This window comes from Ostrinia nubilalis, chromosome 12 (genome assembly GCF_963855985.1).
Source record: "Ostrinia nubilalis chromosome 12, ilOstNubi1.1, whole genome shotgun sequence".
NCBI classification, from domain to species: domain Eukaryota; kingdom Metazoa; phylum Arthropoda; class Insecta; order Lepidoptera; family Crambidae; genus Ostrinia; species Ostrinia nubilalis.
This window is the reverse complement of record NC_087099.1, coordinates 9,709,619-9,730,511: the sequence shown is the minus strand read 5'-3', so window position 1 is coordinate 9,730,511 and position 20,893 is coordinate 9,709,619. Positions and strand designations below refer to the sequence as shown.

The 20,893-nt window shown below is 35.5% G+C and overlaps 1 protein-coding gene across 2 annotated transcripts; it reads left to right on the top strand.

Annotated features, from left to right (window-relative positions):
- Window positions 1–16,410: 16,410 nt before the first annotated feature.
- On the top strand, window positions 16,411–20,230 carry LOC135076533 (uncharacterized). 2 transcript variants are annotated; one of them, XM_063970983.1, is made up of 4 exons: window positions 16,411–16,476; window positions 16,560–16,685; window positions 16,794–17,615; window positions 20,137–20,230. In XM_063970983.1, exons 1-4 carry the CDS (start codon window positions 16,461–16,463, stop codon window positions 20,160–20,162), a joined length of 990 nt encoding a protein of 329 aa, XP_063827053.1. In that variant the 5' UTR covers window positions 16,411–16,460; the 3' UTR covers window positions 20,163–20,230. The 2 variants fall into 2 exon arrangements, with proteins under 2 accessions (XP_063827053.1, XP_063827052.1); XM_063970982.1 differs by having other exon boundaries at window positions 16,560–17,615.
- Window positions 20,231–20,893: the final 663 nt, after the last annotated feature.

Below are 20,893 nucleotides of genomic sequence, written 5' to 3'. Positions count from 1 at the left end.
TTTAAGTGTTTCTATAAAATTTTCACCATCAAAACATTATGTTAACGTTACTGCATAAAAGGAAGCTTGAAATTAAATACAAAAGATTTGTATAAGATTTAAAAATATTTTCAGTAAGAAAAACTACCTAACAGATACCTACTTACTCAACTGCAAGGTGGCTGCGGCAGAAGTGGAGTTTTGTTGTGTTCATAAAGAACAAATTAACCGCTGCGCTTTAAAACTGTAAACTCCTTTGAAAAATGTTCTAAAGGATGTTACGCTTTAGGCTCTTATAAATAGGTAATCCTCTAGAAACGTCTGATGCAATTATTTGCTTTCTTCCCAAGTTTAGAACTCGCACGGAATACATAACTTCGTTATCTTTGAGGTTCAACTTTATCATGCTTTTAATAAAAATTTTAGCGTTATGATCACTTTATACACAGAAGTAAAAACTTATTGATCCGCCATAACAGAAACCTAAGTAGGTGGTTGATAGTTAATAAAAATTGAGAAAACAATAAAATTACAGCGCAATAAAAGAGCGAATGTGCCGAGCATAGCTAGCGTGATATTAAATTCCACCGAAAACATAAAAATGATTTTCGATCGTAAAAGAATAATTTACAGACGTAAAAATGCGCTGAGTTATCGTTACGCCAAGTCTGAGATGCGGATTTAAGGTATTGGCAGCTATTGTTCGTTCGATGAACGATTTAGCAAATGCACCGAGTAAGGTAAATAAATATTTTTGATAGCAGTTACTGAGCTCTATTGATATAGGGTCGCAACGCCTAAAGATTCAAATAGTTTAAAGACTTTTCAAGCAACTTTCCTATTTATTAGTATTATTAGTAAGTTATGAAAGTTTCATGAGCTGATAAAGTTGTTTATTGAAGGATTGTTTAATGATTTTCATCGACTTCTTATTATTTTTAATGATATAACATAAGTAAGTAGGTGTATGCTACGCATGCTTACAGTAGAACACTTCAGAATAGAAAATTTAATTTTTGGTGATGTTAACGCCTGTAGGATAGTGAGAATAATAAAGTTATGGAATTGACCCTTCATTTCGCTCGCTCGAAGTCCACCAATAAAGTCCGAAGTTGACACACGGTATTTATGTTGGTAATGCTACCCGATATGAGCAAGTCTTCAGCGTTAACTGGTCAGCTCGTGTTATTGCGTTTGTCCGTCTGGCGTGCGTCTGTAAACACGTGTTTTAATCAAGCCTGTTGCTTCAGCCCGCCTCTGCGGCCGGCGGCTAAGCAAAGAAAAACTTTGCATGTGTTTTATTACGACGGACGGATGCCCGCGCCCGGCGGGCTTAATTTCGTTGCTGGCTTTAATTGTTTTGTTCTATGACGGTAAACATTTATAAAAACAGCATCCGGAACATGATTGCGATGGCGCAAACATTACTATTGACCGGAAGTGACGTCGCCAGAATAGTCCGGATTAGATTTGAAAGCGGCATTTTCAGTTGGTCCGGCCACGCAAATGAAAATGGAAACAAACAAACGCAGGAGGGAGAGAAGCGGTGTGAATGTTTCGTTCAAAATGCTACGTCGGATCGGAGTTTGTTTTTTTGTGAATTTTATAGTGATTGTATTGATAAGCCAAATCAAAGAAGTGCCGTGCTATATGATCCAGACGAAATGACGTTGGTAAGTAAAACTAAAATATAAATCCAAATCTCTAAAAAGTTCTATAATTAAATAAAATTTTCTGCTAAAGATATTTCAAATTCATCGTACTTTGAAAAGAAAGCATTATTTAGTGGGATGTAGAATAGTAGGGTAGTTCACAATTTTACACGTGGCTCCACCGCAGCGGTTCGAAACGCGCGCATCCACGGGTACGCGATAATCGAGGTGAACAATTTTATAGCCGCTGCAGCTGCTAGGGCTGCCACAGAGAATAAAACCGTTTGAGAATTCAGATTCCGCATGTGATTTTACGCTATTGAAATTAAGTTAGAATTTTAAACTGTCTGATAGTTAAATGTCTGTAACGTAGCTTTCATGTTGAACACATTTCACGGTTTTGGGATTTGATACAGCGTAAATAGCTGCAAATGACCGGGACAGTGATTAAATACCAAAAAAGTTTGATGGTGGCTCAAGAGTGTGAAATGCGACTGCGACTGAAAAAATGGGTAAGTGATTTATATTGATTATTACATTTTACTAACGCATATTATTTTGTACACATGCACATTTTATTTACTGTATTTGACAACATAGAACTCCAGTCCAGAGTCACATCACAATTTTAAACTTCCACAACCTCCTCCAAAAGCCTAAAAACTCGCAGCATGTTTTAAATAAAATTCTTTTACTAACCAAAAAGCCTTCGTGCGTTATTAACCCCTAATTATGCAATCAAAATTTCGAGTGGGCCCGCTCATAGCCCTACATTAGCAGGCCAGCTGGGTGAAGGGGCCAGCTCATTCGATTAAAGCCGGTATACACGGAATTATCAAACGGACGCACCGACAACTCAGCCGCCCGAAAGCGTCTACATTAATAGTTTTGTTTCCCCAACTCGCACCGTTTCGTCGCAGAAAGGTAAAGTTCCGTTTCACGTTTTTTCTTTGTCGAGGCGATTTGTTTGGAACACCTCTCTCATTTGGAAACAATTTTGGACGGTGAAATTGTTAACGCGTTTGACGACTGCAGTTGGGGAATTGTTTCTTTCGGCTATTATTTCATGCTAATAAGCGTAAGGGACAATTTGTCAATACAAATAATTTCCTACTATCTTTAATAGACGTTCAAGAAATGACATCAAAATTTTTGATCAATGATTTTTGAAACAGTAAAGACGACAAACCACATGTACTCGTATATCGCTATTTCGCTAACGTAGATTACCTACTGTAAGGGTTAAGAGTACCTACTTTACTTCCAAAACACCAAGTTTAAATCTGTAAATCTTTTGCGTTCTTTTTGTTTTGCTGATCGATATACAGACATCAAATATGATTATTTATAATAATACACCAGCAGTATAAACGGCATAACTATTCTGGTTTTCATTAAACTGTCTGTAGCGTGAATTAGTTACGAGCCGAGAACCACAAAGGAATCGCACGAATCATGACACCTGCCTGGAACTGATCCGTGTGTATCGGTATCTGTTACATTTCTAGCTCTATTAGAGAATTGATTTAAGTCACAGTTAAATTACCTACTGCCCCATTAGCGCATTAGCTAGACGTAAAAGTAGGATAAGTACTTACATGTTTTATGTATTTTTGCCAGATTTCGGCAAATGTAATAAAGCTAATAATAAGCTAACAATGAAAAATGTTATGCATAACTTCATATTTCATTATGCTATCGGCTTAAGCATCAACAAATTGACCAGTATTTCTACGTCAAAATTAATTGCGATCTGGTTTAATAATGACCATGTCATCAGACATCATATGTTTCAATAACCTAATGACAATATTACAAATCACTATTTGAAGTTGAGCCGAGCGTAAATCCAAATTCAGTTATTTCAGTATTTGTTCAGATTTTCCAATACCTACGTCGTGTTAATTTGTTTGAGTAAATTTTACCGCGTCCGCAAACGATTCGATTAAAATTTAGCTCTCTATTCTGCTGGACAACACACACACCTGTTATGGTGCTACCCTACCACACTGCGTCTAAAACTTTTTGATGATGCTGGAATAATTTCACAGTTTTCAGAAGTGGATTTGATTTTACCTACGTAATTAATTCGGGAACAATTAAGTTAAAATGTAAAAAAGGCTTAGTGTAGCAAGTTCACTGCATTATGAAGAATTATCTAAAATAGTAAGACACGGGTCTTAACGCGACGTTTATTATTAAAGAATTATCTGCCGAGTTTTTAATTTAATTGATTCATGATCGTTATTGTATTCATCGTACGTGTCCCGTTTCGATAGATTCTTCATACGTTTTCAAAATTGTCGATCAATTCAAGTGTTTCATGATGTAACATCATTAAATGTGTATCTTTACCCGTAGCTATCCGTTTTAGTATTTTTGTAATAAATGACAGGCATAATGAAGTTTACATTAACAATTCTTTGCCTCAATAACGGTTTCAAATTAAATAATTATATAAAAGACGGAGGGTTAAAAATAGCCTTACCAAAATCATTATAGTAATAAAATCCAGACTGACTAGTCCATAACGCACTGTGCATTAACGAGTAGCGGTCGTAGTAACTTTGTTTGTCGCCAATACACCGAAAATATGATTGTCGAACAGCAAATACGAATAATTGTAACACAGAAACTGAAACATCAATATGCTTAATGAGTGCTGATTAGCGCCGGCTATGTGCTAATTATGTAGTCTGACAGCGCCGTTACAAATTAACGTATACTGCCCACTCAATATTTAATATGTCAATATTTGTATTTCCTTTTTGCTGTACAAAAACGAAAGTGATATAAAGTCTTGATTTTTCCTTTTTTTTTTCGTGATATAACAATAAAAAGTATTTTCTTTGACAAAAAATTGTCACAGCATACACATATTTATTTTTAGTCAAAGTACCCACTCATATCTACGCTCAAGCCCAAGAAAACTGTGCGTTCGTTTGCTACGAATACAGACGTTCGTAGCAATAGTAGAGCTTCCTTCGTAGTAAAGCTCTATACAATGAAACCAAGTGTTATTTTGATCCCCGTTAAATTGATTTTTATTGCAATTTATACTGAAAATTGTTACGTGTGCGTGCATGCACAGTTTTACAAATTACTCGTAGTACTTATGTGATTATTAATAACATATGTATTTGCAAAAAACTATAGCCTATCTTAGTATTTTTACATATTCACAGTTTAGTTAAGCAAAGAAAAATGTGTTAGAATATGTAAGCAAATAATATTATTTTTCCTTGTCTTACTTAAAAATAATAAATAAACGTTTTCACTACCTTTGGTACTGTCCATGACGTCACAGTTTACGTCCCCACGTAACTTGGTAGAGCAAAACGTGTGTTTGAGAGCAAACCACGCCGTCTTCACACTTTATTGTTAAATCCAGCTCTAGAGATTTTGGAGGTAAAATATCTATTGAATCTTTACAGCTGTGTCCACAAAAGTTTAGTATTATTTTTTAATTTGTCGTATATTTTTATGCAACTCCACTTTCATAATTTAAAAATCTATCGTCAACTAAGTAAGATATAGCTACGTGTTCTTATATATCTGAACGGACTAGAATACCTAATGTAAACTAATTTGGACCGACTACCGTACGTTGACGTACGCTAATAAAAAATCCACACACAACCCCGCAATACTGAAAGCATCAATCTGTGTATCATTAGCCGATATTTAGCCTTTCCGACTGCGGTTCCCAGTCAATTTGCCGAGTGCTTTCATCTGCCCCACTCGGCCCAATATGACGTATTAATTATTTATGAAATTAATACGATCGTTAAAAACCCGTCCATTTTATCCGCCTAGAGTAAACGGTGTTATTGAATTAGCAAATGGCAAGCGCCATTGTGCGATATTTAATTTACGATGACTTCGGAATCATTTTAAAATGACATATTTTATGCAGATGGCAGTTTATAGGCTAGCCAGAGTTACTTGGTGTAGGTATACACAAAGTTGTATAAACGAATTTATGATAGAAGAATCTAAATAAGTTTGAATGTTAAGCTATTGAAAGGTTCGTTGTTAAAAAAGATTAAGGCCTAGGTACATGTGCCAAGTATTTTTCAATTAACAGTAAAGATACGCCCAATACGTCTTGAATGAATTAATGGTATTTTGAATCTTTATAGAAACTAGGAATATTTTTAATAGGTATAACCTACTAATATAAAAATTTCGAAAGCTTTCAATAACTTTAGTTTCTTAATTAAATAGATGATAACAGAAGTATTTAATGATGAATTATCTTCGTCAAACATACATCTGTAAATTCAAGACTTAAAACTGTTGCTAACCTCGTAAGATGGCATGTTTTACGTCACGTCATATTAACCCATTAACGCCCAAATGAAAACTACGGTCAATTTCACATAGCCAATGTTTATTTTCTTTATAAAAATACTTCAGAAATAATACTAAACAGAAAGAAAACCAAAAACAAAATCAGAAGTTAGGTTTTCAGGGGTGTACTAAGTTTTGTACAATGGGCGCTTATGAGTCATATTGAGCAAAGCCTTCTCCATCTTGGCACAGTGTTTTCAGGCACTTGCCATAAGCTGTTTTGACTCTATTGAAACACACAGTAATTTTAAGCGGTCAAATCAGCTTGTTTGCTGGTTTATTTTGATTATAACCATTATTTCATATTTCTTCTCCATCAACTAGAGCAAGATTACCTACTATTATTTATCTTTTATAGGTCAAATATGTGCGCTACTATAATATTTGCGGAATGCTAGCTGATCTAAGCGACTATATGAGTTTACTATGCAGTGCAGTCTGCATGCATTTGAAATTGTCATGTCCACCATATAAGCGAACAAGACCCATCCACCGCTTTTTTCCTTTTACCTCAGTTTGGTAAAGTTCTATAGACTATCAATCTGATCTAACCCACTAATCTTTTTATTATACTGGAGCTGGACACCCAGTGGTGCATAACTCTACTTTTTTTTATCAAGAGACCCCATATAATGACCTTTCCCAATGGTTCTAAAGCATCAAAATTTGTTCCAATAGTACCCACATTATTATCTTTCAATCAATACTAATAAAATTATGTTTGCCTTGTCGAATCTGTCTCTAGGCGTTTTGTGAAAATCTTTATAAGTAATCAAAGGATACCGTTTGGTTCTGTTGTCACGTATGGTTCCAAAAACTATGTAACTAAGTCTCTTTAGGTCGACAAACAGGTCGTAATTGGGAAAACAAACTGTTTCTTTTTGTTGTCTGTAACCTCTTATATAAAGAGCCATGTTATTGGAAAAAGAAAACAATGATTACATATAAGAACTATGAAGAAATAAGTAAACACTCTAATAATAATGTCATTATTTTACTATTTTACGTAACATGTCAAGCGCCCATTGTACTAAAGTTAGTACAGCATCACTTTGGGAGTTATAGCATAAAAAACTTTCCATGAAATGAACTTTTTTATGTATTTTTTATTAGAATATGTTGTTAGCTAATACACTAACAACTTATTCGGTATTTTGTGTAACTTAAACCTTGTATAAAAAATTGTCAAATATCCATTAGGAGATACGAAAAAATCACTGAAACGAAATCGCAAAATACCCCCTTAAGATTTTATAATTATGTTCTGTTTCATCTCAGGATGTAATGCATAGGCCTTTGTTTACCGATTGGAATTATTTCCAGAGTTAAAATACCCACTAAATCAGATTTATCGTAACTTAAAGTTGTGTACAATTTATAGTACGGCGGGCGTTAATGGGTTAATAACGGCGTCACGAGTTCCCGCCGAAGTCGTCTTGGGGCCGCGCTCATCGCACATGCACGTTATGACATAATGGTTTATTGCGGCAGACGCGGCCAAGGATTGGGCTCGCCACGACTGGCACAGTTAAATAAGAACAGCCAGCAATGTTTCAAGTTACGTCGTTATTATATCAACGTCACGAGCAGAAGCTTCAACGCACAATCCATGACGGTAAGAAAAGTCAGTACCTAAGAAGCACTACGACTATCGTTATCGAAAATAAAGCAAGACATAATCGATGACCACTTTTATTTATAAACTATACACATCAATTTTAATAATGTAGATAATTTAAAATTCTCCAGAATTACATAATTTTTATTCCCAGCATAAAAGTAGGTACTAGGCTGTTCTGTTTATGCTACACGTCTAGGAATTATTGCGCCTAAGCAAGTACTTTAATATACCACCTTTATGACACTCGTGTATAGCTGCGTTAATTTCGCGTTTACTGGAAATGGACGTCTGAATATTTTCCACATTTACGTTATGATATAATTCGGTATCTTTTTGAAAATATTAACCTAGCATTGCCCTCACTGCTGTCACGCATAATACGTTAAATGAATAAATACAAACGGTGAAATATTACTTTACGTCAAAGTATGAAAAAGAAGCTTTATAGAATTTCTACAATAAGTACAGTTACGAAGTCAACAAGTTAATTGTATACACTTATATACGACTGTAGATAATAAGAGCAGTTACAAAGTATCTTTTCTGAAATTCGCACTTACACGGCTTCTTACGATATTTATGAATACAAAAAGTCTTTGTATTTCGTGACGCCTTATTAATTCGTATTGTTTATTAAGCTTTTTGAATGGCAAAGAAAATTCGAACAAAGCGAACCTATTAAAAATTTGTCACAATACAGTGTTGGGCATGCAACAAGAAATTAGCTGCCAATCGCACTGAACACACTATTATAAGTTGACCATTGTTCTACCGTTTTTAGAACTCGCATAGAGTTGTATTAGCCACCGAGCTGTTTAACTGCTAGTGATGTGTTTTGTGTTTATAAAAAGTTGGCTAATGGCTAATTAATAATGTTTCCGCGTTATTTAATAGGTTATAAGACTAGCTTATGTATTCTGGAGTAATAAATATATTCAATTATTATGTAAAGCAGTCAAACTTACGTGTCCACTACACATTTACACTTTACTATTTAGTACGAAAGCTTCAAAAGATTTATTTATTTTATTTTTCATTAATTTAGTCTGAATAGCACTTTTTAGTTTTCCATCGCTGATTGTTTGGATTTTAATAATAATACCTGACCTTTCTAATTCAACTCAATATTATGTTCTATGGTTTTTTGAACTCGCACAAAATAATGAGAAGTGTGATTTAGTTGGTGATCCTATAAAGAGGATTGGATACTCTGTTGTAACTACAAAAGAGATGGTGATATAAGTACACAATAAAAAGTTACAACGGCCATGTTTTGGCAGTCTTATAGCATATTATTATAAGCAATCACAGCCAGGCCGGGGTGGAGAGGACTGTTATTTGAAATTGAAATTATGTACTTACCATTGATTAATTTGTTTTATTTTTTTATGATTAATATAAAAATGTTAATTAGGAAACAAAAATTCTAACAAAAAAAAACCCTAGCTTATTTTACATACTCCTTATTAACACAAAAACAACTCTAGATTTCGAGCCTGTCCCTTCGAAGGGTAATATTGCTTAATTCTTAGTATTTGTTCAGAACGGCAGTTGTTTGTGCGTGTAGTGCCGGACTGCCGGCACAGATCCCGGCGCTGGCGGCGCGATCACGCACGCCCGGCGATAGTTTGAGCAGGACTTATCCGCGTATACTAATATGTTTGCATCTGCCGCCTGGCGACACGCGCCCGTGTCTCATCTCATGACAGCCTGTAGTTACTACGTTTGTAGAGACATGTCATTAATAGGTTAAGTTTTGAGGAAAAAGAAGCATGTAGTTCTATCGATATATAGTTTGAGCGGGTCAGTGGTAGTTTCGCACATTCTTGCGAACGAATTTCGTGCGAAACTACTACTAACCCGTTTGAGCGACTTATCCGCGTATACTTCATCCGCCGCCTGGCGACACGCCGCTCGTGCGTCTCATGTCTCATAACAACAAAGTTTAGTTGCTACGTTTATGAATAGGTTACGTTTTTCAGCATTTTCAGGAAAAAGTACTTAGCTTGACCGTGGCGTTATCTCTATCGATGTAGCACGCTTTGTTTTCTCATAGAGCTATCAGGATAAAATTCTGTCTTTTTAAGATATAAGAATCACTTAGATATGATTCATACGAGTATACAAAAATTAGATTTATCTATAAATCAGTTAAAATAGTTAACTACGAGTATTTGTATAATTTTACAAAGCAGCACCAACGCAATGCAATAATGTGAATGATGTTGAAAATATGAATTGCTATCAATTCAAATATCCCCGTTGTAAGTGGCCATTTTACTTCACTTGGCACTCGATTCAAAATAGCCATCGATTGCGGTGGTTCTCGTGGTATCCATTAATTGGAAATTATAGCTCCCACCCTATTATTACGCGTTGACTGATTGATTACTTATTATTGTTAGGGATATTTTTACGGAAATATCCTTTTACCTACTCATTGTATTGTTTTGAAGTACCTTTACTCATTTATCTTTGCATAAACACTGAGAATTCGACTTAAAACCCTACAGCATGGGAGACCAAAATCAGCGTTCTCATAAGATTAGACCTCAGAATCCTCAGATCCTTGTATGATATGAGGATAAGACTGGCTTTAACGCTAAGACAGAAAACCTACTCTTTTTCCATAAATATAGATAAGTACTCCTCCTATTTCAAAATTTGATGATATTATTATCATAAACTCAATTTTTCATGTCAACCTCTAAAATCATAATACTACTACCTAACGCTCAAGTTAGTTCACCCATATTTGTGGGTAGTAAAAGCAAACAGTTTGACCGCGAAGCGACAGCACCTCGGATGGCGTAAAAGGCTAATCGCGGGAGTGGTTGAGCGACGGACCTATGAATCGAGGAACTGTGAGCTCATAAACGACCACGTGTTTACGGACCAGACCAATATCCGACGGACTGATTGCTTCTTTACTGTTACACGATAAAAAATTTATTGGTCGCCCGTAAAATGTACTCGCAACTCGCGAGTCCCAGTAGCCAATATATCTCGAAGCACCCTGTAACTAACCTTTATAAAACTAACGCTAAATGGCTTGCTCTAAACCGAGACCATAGCCGAAGATTTAAAATACAAGCACTGAAAGTATAAACATAAGTGGATGGTAAAGTAGAAACCACAACGTTCTTACGGTCCAAGGCAAAACAAGTATAGGTACCTAAATAGAAGCTCATTCATTATAGCCAAAACAGGTTCAGACTTCTCGATCACACACATGGGATTATGTGCTAAAGTAAAGGCTTTCTGGTTACCTGTCAATTTCCTAAAGCTGAAGGTTCTTTTCCAGAAAAACTAAAACAATGAAGAATGTTCACTAATTTTGTTTTTTAGCTTTCTGTATTCTCTGTTAAAAATAAAAAATACACATGAAAGAATTATTTCGATACGTTAATTAGTTTCCAAGATATTGAATTTTAAAAGTGCGGGCGGCGGCCGGCCCGCCATTTTATGCGCGTGACGTCATATTACAACGACTGGCTCATATTTGTATGGGTGGAATCTTGCAAACTGAATTAAGACCCACTTCCAGGCAACTGATTAAGCTGAAATTTCGCAAACACATGTGATTTGGATGACCATGCAATATTATGATGACATGGAGCTGATCTGATGATGGAGCTGGAAGGTGGCCATAGGAACTCTATAATAAAACGACTTAAATCCATCGAGTTTGGGCTCGTTCGTTTTGTATTGATGAGTATTTTAATTCTATATAGTAATCGGGGTCTAATGATGGAGCTGGAAGGTAATTAGCAATAAAACGACACAATCGCATCAAGTTTGGGTTTGGTTCAATTTTAATTTCTGTGATGGGTCTGGGTGTTAATATGTATAATAAGTTTATATTTACAAAAAAAAAATATTTAAGTATGTTTATATCCGTTTTCTAGTGAACGGACGCTGTGAATGTACGTCACACGGGGTCACGTGACCGTCGGCGGGACTCAATATTTAAGCGAACTTTGAATGCCTATAAAATCATAACTACTGGGTATTTTTGAATGAAATAAAAACTAATGTATTTGTAAATGTAAAAGCTTAACTGTAACATAGGTTTCAAGTGATTTTGCATACCTAGTAACATTCTCAATTGCAGCGAACACATGTGGAAACGAACATTCGGCGCCATAATTGCGTAGTACTTCATCTCTTTTTAAATTACTTTGCTGCGCTTTTTTAAACGGGAGAATCAGTACAAAAAAATTGCGCGCTCGGATGGCCAAACCGGCCGAGCGTTCAAATCGTTTAGTAAACACCGAATAGCTTGTACAAGTGTGGTACAACGATTTTAATCGAATGGAAACGGAACAAAGTGAAAATGTACACCTCAATTATTCGAACAGCCGGCGGTGGACAAATAACCACGTGTCAACCGGACGACGAAAACATTGTGACGATAGATTGCACAAAGTAACCATTCGGAATGGATTTAACATGTAATTGAAAACTAATCATTTGTTTCGAGACTAAAATTTGGTGCTTTTCACATTAATTCATACTTTCGAAATAGCCTAACTCAGAAGTTATATTTTTTTAATTGCAATTCTGTATGTACGGGCGGGAGGCAGTGGTTGTACCACTGCCTCCCGCCCGTACACTGTAGGTTAGCTTATTTTAAACTTGAATAAGTATTGTTTAAGTGTTAAGGTTTTGAAGCCTTACGCCTCTCTACCAAAAGTATCCACAGTTTTCCCAACTGCTAAAATATCGCTATTACCGTAGTGACCATGTACCTACTACGGCGTAGTCGCATGTTACTCGTACTTATTAAATGACATGGAAGACTTCAGCTAAAAACCGGCCAAGTGCGAGTCGGGCTCGCACACCGAGGGTTCCGCCGTACAAACGTAGCGGTTTACAATTTATGACGTATTAAATCAAATTACTTACTTGATTCCGTTGCGTTTGAGTAGTGGCGAATTTCAAAATATGCGGTATGATTATTTTTTATTTATTTATTTTTCCTATATTTGCATTATAGGTAGGTACCTACCTCAGCGTTTTGAATTTTTGCGTTGATTTAGAATTTCTCACAGTTTAGAGGCAATTAGATTTAAGAAGTGTTTGATATGAATTTCAACTTTAATATCTCTACGCGTTCATGTGAAAAAGGGTAGGTAGTAAGTTTATAATTATTAAAAAAATATTTTATGTCATGTAAGCAAAAATAATATTTTAAATTTTATATAACTTCAAATTTATCATTTTCGCAATTTTTCCTTTATCTGTACTATATAACGTTGCTTCGTGCCGAATTTCAAGATTCTGAGTTCACAGGAAGTACCTTGTAGGTTTTGATTCCCTAGCGTGTGACGGAAATTCGTCTAAGGTGTCGGTATAAACTGCTGTATCTTTTGATCGCGTTAACTTAGAAGTTTGATTTTTTTACTTCTTAAAGGGACAATAGATCTAGGTATTTGGTATAAATTTCAATTTGATACCTTTATTCGTTCGTGAGAAATAAGGTAGTAAGTTTCATTTTATTAAAATATTTTTATTATATTATATAACTAAAAAAATGAAATTTTCGCAATTTTTCCTATATTTGCATTATATGACAATGCTTTATGCCAAATTTCAAGATTCTGAGTTTACGGGAAGTATCCTGTAGGTTTTGATTCCTTTGCGAGTGTCGAAAATTTGTTGAAAATATCGACATAATCGGCTGTATCTTTTGATTGGCTTGGCTAAGAAGTTTGATATTTTCACAGCTTAAAGGGACAATAGACCTGAGTATTTCATGTGAATTTCAGCTTGATACGTTCACGCGTTCTTGAGATAAAGGGTCTTGACAGACGGACGGACGGACAACAAAGTGATCCTATAAGGGTTCCGTTTTTTCCTTATGAGGTACGGAACCCTAAAAATTAAACTCAAAAATATAGAGGTGCATATTTCCATCATCATCTAAACGAGCTTTTACAAACTTTATCAAATTGTACCAATTTCATTACTTAAGCCATGGAGTAGCCATTGATTTTTGTTCCTCACGTCACCACTAGCCACCAGACGTTTGCTGTCTGTAATTATGCATGCATGCGAGTTCAGACGAGTGATCTAGCATACGTGAAGACTAGCAGATGTAATTGTATTCGCATTGTAACCCAAGTGCATATGCTAATATAGGCTTCGGGGACGTGTAACGCGCTTTAGCAAAGTCTATTTGCAGAAAATTGATTAGGTGCTTTATGACTCCCTACCCAAAAGTGACATTTTGTAAAGACATAATATTGGGGACTATTTTGCTCGATAAAATATTCAGTCAGAAATTGACATACCGTATCGGCTGACACACATTTTTGACACAGGTCTGAATTGGGCAAAAAAAAAACTTGTACTTACTACTAAAAAAATTTACCCAAAAGACTCGAACTTGACTGACCTAAGCGGATTTTTATTTTAATGACATCGTGAATACTGCGGCTCTTCTCTAGAAAACGTTTTTCACTCGTACCATATTGCGGGCACAGGAAGTAAATTAGTATCTAAATGCTTATAAATACAGTTGAATTTATGAAAGTAGACCTTAGAAAGAATATTATGTACAGTCGCGGAATGAAAAGGTTCGTCACCTTAGTGTCGGTTTTCGCTTGCACTAGGTACTGTAAGAGTCAAACCTGCCAACATAACCGTGCAAGAAACATTGCTGCTAACATTTAAATAAATATGACGTTTGCTAACGAATAAGGTTTTGCTTGTTTATTTTTCTATCCCAACAGTGCAATGCAATGATGACTCGGAACAATAACTTATATAGTTAATGTTCCGAGAATGATGACATTGACCAATTTACAATAGTTTTTATTATTTAATAGAAATAATAATGGCAGGTTGAACCAACAAGAAGGTTTTAGTTTATCAATCATAATAATCTTCTTGACAAGATAAATCTTCAAACAACTTTGATGTCTTTGATCTGAATAATTTTGTACTTTACTGACGAACAGATAAAGATTATTTTCTCTAACTCGAGATTATTCTGTAACATAGTTTTAAAAGGTAATATGTACTCGCGATTCGTTGAAGGAATCAATTTGAAAACTGACGAACCTTTTCATTCCGTGACTGTACTTGCACATGTTATAATGTTTGTTAGGTATTAAATGAACTAAATGCTTGTTAATTAAATAAAATAAAACACAATCTGATTCTGGAAATGGTTCTTATTTCAAAATTTGTCTATGAAACTTTTGGAAGTCGTCTCTTAGGAGCCTGCCAAAAGATTAAAAAAACAAAGTTTTAAATTAAAAATCAAGCGGCCCCGACTTCAACAGTTGGAGTGGAAAGCGAAACGAAAAAAAGCTCGGATGAACCTTTGTAACTGCAATCGCTAATGGCTTAATCTGCGCAAGGATATTGAAAATCTTAAACGATTTCTAAGCTGGCTCCTTGTTTTTGCTACGTGCCAAAGGTGCCGCCGCAAATTACAACGATAGTTTAATAACAGATGGTTTAAGAAAACGAGAAAGTTATCAGCAAAAATACTTATCTAAGTAATTCCTGGTTAGCGGAAACATTTGTCTTTTAAACTAATAGTCAGCTAATTTTTACTACCAATATTACTATGATGTGATAATAATCAAAATTAAAAGAATTCGTAACTTTAGAATACCACTTTGAGTGGTAGAAGAAAACGCAAGGAAACGGGCTCTCGCCCAAAAATAAGGTGGTACTTTATCCGCGTTTTAAGTCACTCTCCACGTTGTGCTGATCGTCTAATCACAGTACCTACTTATAGTATTACAAAAAATATTGTGTAAACTCTATCGACTTCAACTGAGATTATATGCATCAGTAGATCATAGAGAACCAAAGTCCCGACCCCACAGCTAATTAACAATACCGCCGCGTTAATATCACAGTCCTCATAAAAAGCGTTCAATAAACCTAAAGCCTCCGCGCTGGCCTCGAGTCGTCTCAATAAAATACAAATAGAACCGATTGAAATGCAGGACGAGCCAGCTGTTTACTTGATGCCGTCCCACCCAACTATAACCAAGATTGCTTTTTTCAGTCTCCAATCACTTGTAAATTGTTATTGCGTAAATTAAAATTTTCCGATTGGCATTCTACAGCGATGCTGCATTGTTTTCTACTTTATGATACAGTAGGATATTTTTTTGACACTATTAAATTTGCTTTAAGATAGTAGTCGTTATAAAGCCATGTATTCATTAGGCAACATTTGTTGATAAACTGTTTATGACTAGTGTGAAACAAGTTTACCATAAACACAGGTTTCTGAAACTTGGCCGTCCACACTTGCTCTCCACTCATAGCGGGGAGCACGGCAACATGTACCTATCATAAACAATGTTTCATCACCTATGTTTATGGACTGTTTATAAACTGTTTACAGAGATGATGAAACATTATGAAACATTGTATGAACAGTTTATAAACAGTGTTTATCAACAAGTGTTGCCTAATGAATACATGGCTTTAGGATGACGAATTTAGAAATAATTCATATTTGTTTTCGATTTGGCAGCATTCATCTGATGTATATCACTAATGAGTCTAACAAAATTATCACGATCATAAATCGATCTCACCTTTTTGTCCACCAAGTGCATAAACATATACACAAAATATCAATACGAGTACCTACCTGTCTGATATTACGATACGATATTCAGGCAATTAACTTAAACCCACTAAACTAATTAACATGAAGTGTTTATCCAATCATAATGCATGTAAAACATTCACTGCAATCAATAACAACCTAATTAAGTCAATGAGGAGGTATTAATGCGATAACACTTAATTAATAAGCAGTTGTGTGGTAAATGCACTCGAATCGACATTCCGTATCGACCTAGCCACTAATAGACATGTATCTAATAATGTGTAAGGGAAATAAGCAACATCTATTCTTGAATATCGATTTACTTACTATAAACCACAAAACTGTACCTAAACATATTTTTCAGATATGCTGATTATGATATTAAACGTGATTGCATTTTCCATTCAAAACCATAATAATTCTGAAGGAATCAACGCCATATTGGACCAACTGATAAAACAGACGGAAGGAGAAAATGAAGGCACAAAAGGTACGCAATTTGATGTTAAAGAAAACACTGGCAATGATTCCAAAATCATATACATTAAGACGAACTTGAAACTGACTCTACCAAACATAATATTTACAAATATTACAGGAGATCCCAAAGATTCTGATAATTTGAAATATGATACAGTTAGCGAGGAAATCGTAGTAGAGATAGAAACACAGCCACAAAAAGAAGTAGATGATTTTAATGGAGAAGAGCATTTAAAAAAAGATGCTAACGCTCACCAATTGCGATCTGCTTACCCCGATGACTACTTACACAATGATTTGCTTCCAGAACGAAAGAGTACGCTAGATTCGTATCTTCCCAAAATACAAAGTGAGCCAGATTTGCGGTCTCTTTATCCAGATATGATGTTGGATCCCAATTCGAATACAAATTCAGATAAAATTGTTGGAACAGTCAAAGAAATGGCCAAAGATTTGATGGAAAATAAAGATCAGTTTTATGGAGGACCATATGCTCCAGAGAGTAAATTAAATACACCAGCACCAGCAAGCAATATAAATAAACCATTTATTAACGATAAGGAATTCAACGATGATTTACTTTTATCAGGCCTTCTGCATAATAAAGATGCACCAAATAAAATGTTTGATAATATTTTTGGGAGTTTAGACAATCCGAACAAAAATCTTGTTAAAGATAATCTACCAGAATTAGAATCTGGGCAAATTACAAGAAATGCATATTTGGAAAATTTTGCAGATAATATAGCTGCAATAAATCTGCAAAATGCTTTGAAACAAAACATGGTGTATCAGCACTATATGAATAACCCACCACCAATAGAAATGCCAATGGTTTATTCTTTGGCTAACTATGAGCCACAGCCCAAAAAAGTGATACGAACAGTGATCAATCATCAAGCACCGGCAATGCCATTTGCACCAATACCAATACAAACAGGTAATACTTTTAAAGCCATATTATTATAGAATGCAGATCTGTAGAGAATTCTTGTATTTCATACTCTTAAATTAATAAAAACATAGGCTTCCTTCCTAGGTACCTGCACTAGGTAATAATATAGACACGAAACTTTTTACTCAATAGATTTGAATCACTAAGGACTGTATTTTGGTGAAGATAATGAGTTTTTGAAAAGTTGCGGGCGTCTAGTACTTGATTCAAAAAACTGACCTACTCTCGAAATGCGAGATATAGCTGTAGTTACTGACGTAGTTTTGCAGATTATATTACTTTGGTTTGGCTAATTCAAATTAGACAAAGCCTTACACCTGGCTTTCGACGCTCCGCGGTGTTCGCTGTCAACTAGTTAGTGAAGTTGCGTCGAACAAAGAAGGCCCCGCAATCCGGCCTGGGTCTGACTAGCACAAACAGAGTCACGAGCTCAAAGATCTAGTTAGCATCGCTTTCATCGTTGCGTTTGTTGTTCACCCGCAGATAGTTGCTAAGTGTTGGGATGCTGTTACTGGCTTATGTTATTATTCTAATTCTATTGATTTAATCGGATTCCGTAGATTTGTTGTTTGCAACTTTTGCAAGCTTTCTTGACAAATTTTTCAGGTATGATTTAAGTTTACCTTGGTTTTAACGTCCTAGCTAGAGTTAGATGGTACCAGATGTTAATTTTTTTGGAACCTGTCTCCCAACCACATTCAGGCGTAATCCTATTAGCTTTTTTTTGGGGCACCTACGTTGCAAGTTGGATTAGTATTAGTTCGAGTTCTAGTACTGTCATGTCCTAAAATTTATCTAGATGGGTTTAGCACGGCTTCCGAATTGACTGATGGTATAATTTCAAGTGAGAACGCAACGTTACTGTTCACGCCGTCACCGACAGCTAGTTAACGAAGTTGCGTCGAACAAAGAAGGCGCCCGCTATTCGGAACTGGTGGCTTATTCTAGTAGACATCCCAATCCCAACTAATATTATAGATGCGAAAGTAACTCTGTCTGTCTGTCTGTCTGTCTGTCTGTCTGTTACGCTTTCCCGCTTAAACCTCGCAACCGATTTTGATGAAATTTGGCATAGAGATAGTTTGAGTCCCGGGAAAGAACATAGGATAGTTTTTATCCCGGTTTTTGAAACAGGGACGCGCGCGATAAAGTTTTTCTGTGACAGACAAAATTCCACGCGGGCGAAGCCGCGGGCGGAAAGTTTTCTATATTTCCAAATCTATCAGTTTCGCTCTATTTGGAAGTGAGTAAGAGAGATAAATTTAACTGAAAATACGAACGAGCTCAAGAATAGTCCCCTGACTGAGCACAAACACATCGGCCGAGTCCAGGCTCAACGATCTAGTTAGCTGCAACAATCGCACTTTCATTGCTATGATTGGTGTTTGCACGCGGTTTAGGTCTACGGTTTTTTTCACTTGCCTTGACACGTTGCTCGATCCGGAATTTCACAAATTGTGTTCGTCTTCTGCAATGTGGATGGCAATGTGAATTGACTAAACCCACACGTCGTAAATTAATCAAAAGAAAAATCAATGTGAAAATTAATTAAACAGGTCTCAAAATAGAGAAGCAGACAACCAGATTCTCTACAGAAAATGTGAACTAAACTAACACTTGGCAAAAATTAAATCAATCTGATATCCTTCGTTACTGCCGTTCCTCGCAATCTTCATAGTATTGTGTGTTTGCGGATGAGAGGTGTACCTAATTTTGAAATATTGCTCGGTTGCATAAATTAATTAAAAGAACAATTCACTGCAAAATGTGGACGTGCGGATGTCTGAGTTATAGGGTGTTAGAGCAGAAATCTGGAATAAAACGTAGAGCGCATTAATTTCTTTATTACAAGCCCTTTGTTTGCGTTTTTTTTATGGTGTGATACAAATCGTGCATTAATGTTGCGTTTAGTCTAAACGATTTTTTAAGATGTTTCATATTGCAAAATGAAAATGTGAGTTGAAGAGATCATTGAGGTAGACCAAAATTATGGTTTTATTCGATTGATTTATCAAGTATGGCTCCAATTGAATTATATTTCCATCACCACACACTTGAAAAATTCCTTTGCTTTTAACAATATGACGTGTACGATTTCCAATCATATTTTTTATTATAATCGTAGCATCTCAGTCGAAAAATGTAGGGTGAAAAATGTAGGGCTAATAAAGCTTAGAATGCCATCAAAATATCTATAAATAGGGCAGTAGGGAATGTAGGAGGGTGAGAAATTCGCAGAGGGTAGATACTCGTAGTCTATGGTGACATTTGATGTGGTACTGAGATAAAGCTTGATCCCTCTACTGCATGGAGTCCCATATAAATCAGAGGTCTTCATTGACTGGACGATTGACTAGAAAAGGAATTCCATGCGTAAGAACTTGCGACCACAGCTAGTGGAAAACAAACAAATGAATAATTGCCTTTTGATAATTGGAAAATACACTTTCTTAATGAAATAACATATTTTGATTTTTTATTGTAGTGATTATATTTTTTGTTTCAGGTTCTCAATGCTGCACTAACTACTAAATCTGGATTTGTTGATGCAAGTTAAAAATGGCTTGGTTTAAATTAACGCAACAGTATTTATTTTAATAAATGGATGTCATAATTTGCAAAGTATCAGATTCGAATAATATCCTCTTTTATTTTATTCAATACAAATTGAATTATACCTACTTAATTGGTTGCCAGAAATGTGACGTTATCACTTTGTTTTGGACGGTCTCATTATGAATCTTACTTTAATATCGTGTGGTTCGTTTATGACTTATGAAATGCAGAAAAACATGAACTTATGAATATAATTTATGTTCTGCTGTTTCTCTCGATGCCAAGATATGAAGGTGCTTTTCGTTACACTTCAAAATCAACTTACCGGTTGTTCGTTTTTCAAATCGGCACGTGTCGGATTCTCGCACCGCGCCCCCTGGGGGGTGGACGCATTAATTTTTCAATGTAGCCCGTCAGTGGGGCGCATTGAGACAGGGCTGCTAACTTATCAAATTTTTCGCGATCATTGACGATCGCCAGCTATTTAAAATTTATACGTATTTAGAAATACTCGATTCATAGTATTGGTTTTAATAGTTTATTGTTTTGATTGTTTAAGTTTGATTATTGAATAATGTAGCACTGTATCAGGTTTCATCGATACATCTGAGATCAAATTGTGTTATTAACGCTAACTACAACTTTGAGAAAATTTTAAAAATCCTTTAATCTATTATTTTGTCGTTTTTAACGTCTTAAATTCAAGT

Coding starts and splice junctions, on each gene's coding strand:
- LOC135076533 (XM_063970982.1), top strand. Junction 17,616..20,136: donor ACCAATACCAATACAAACAG/GTAATACTTTTA, acceptor TTTTTGTTTCAG/GTTCTCAATGCTGCACTAAC.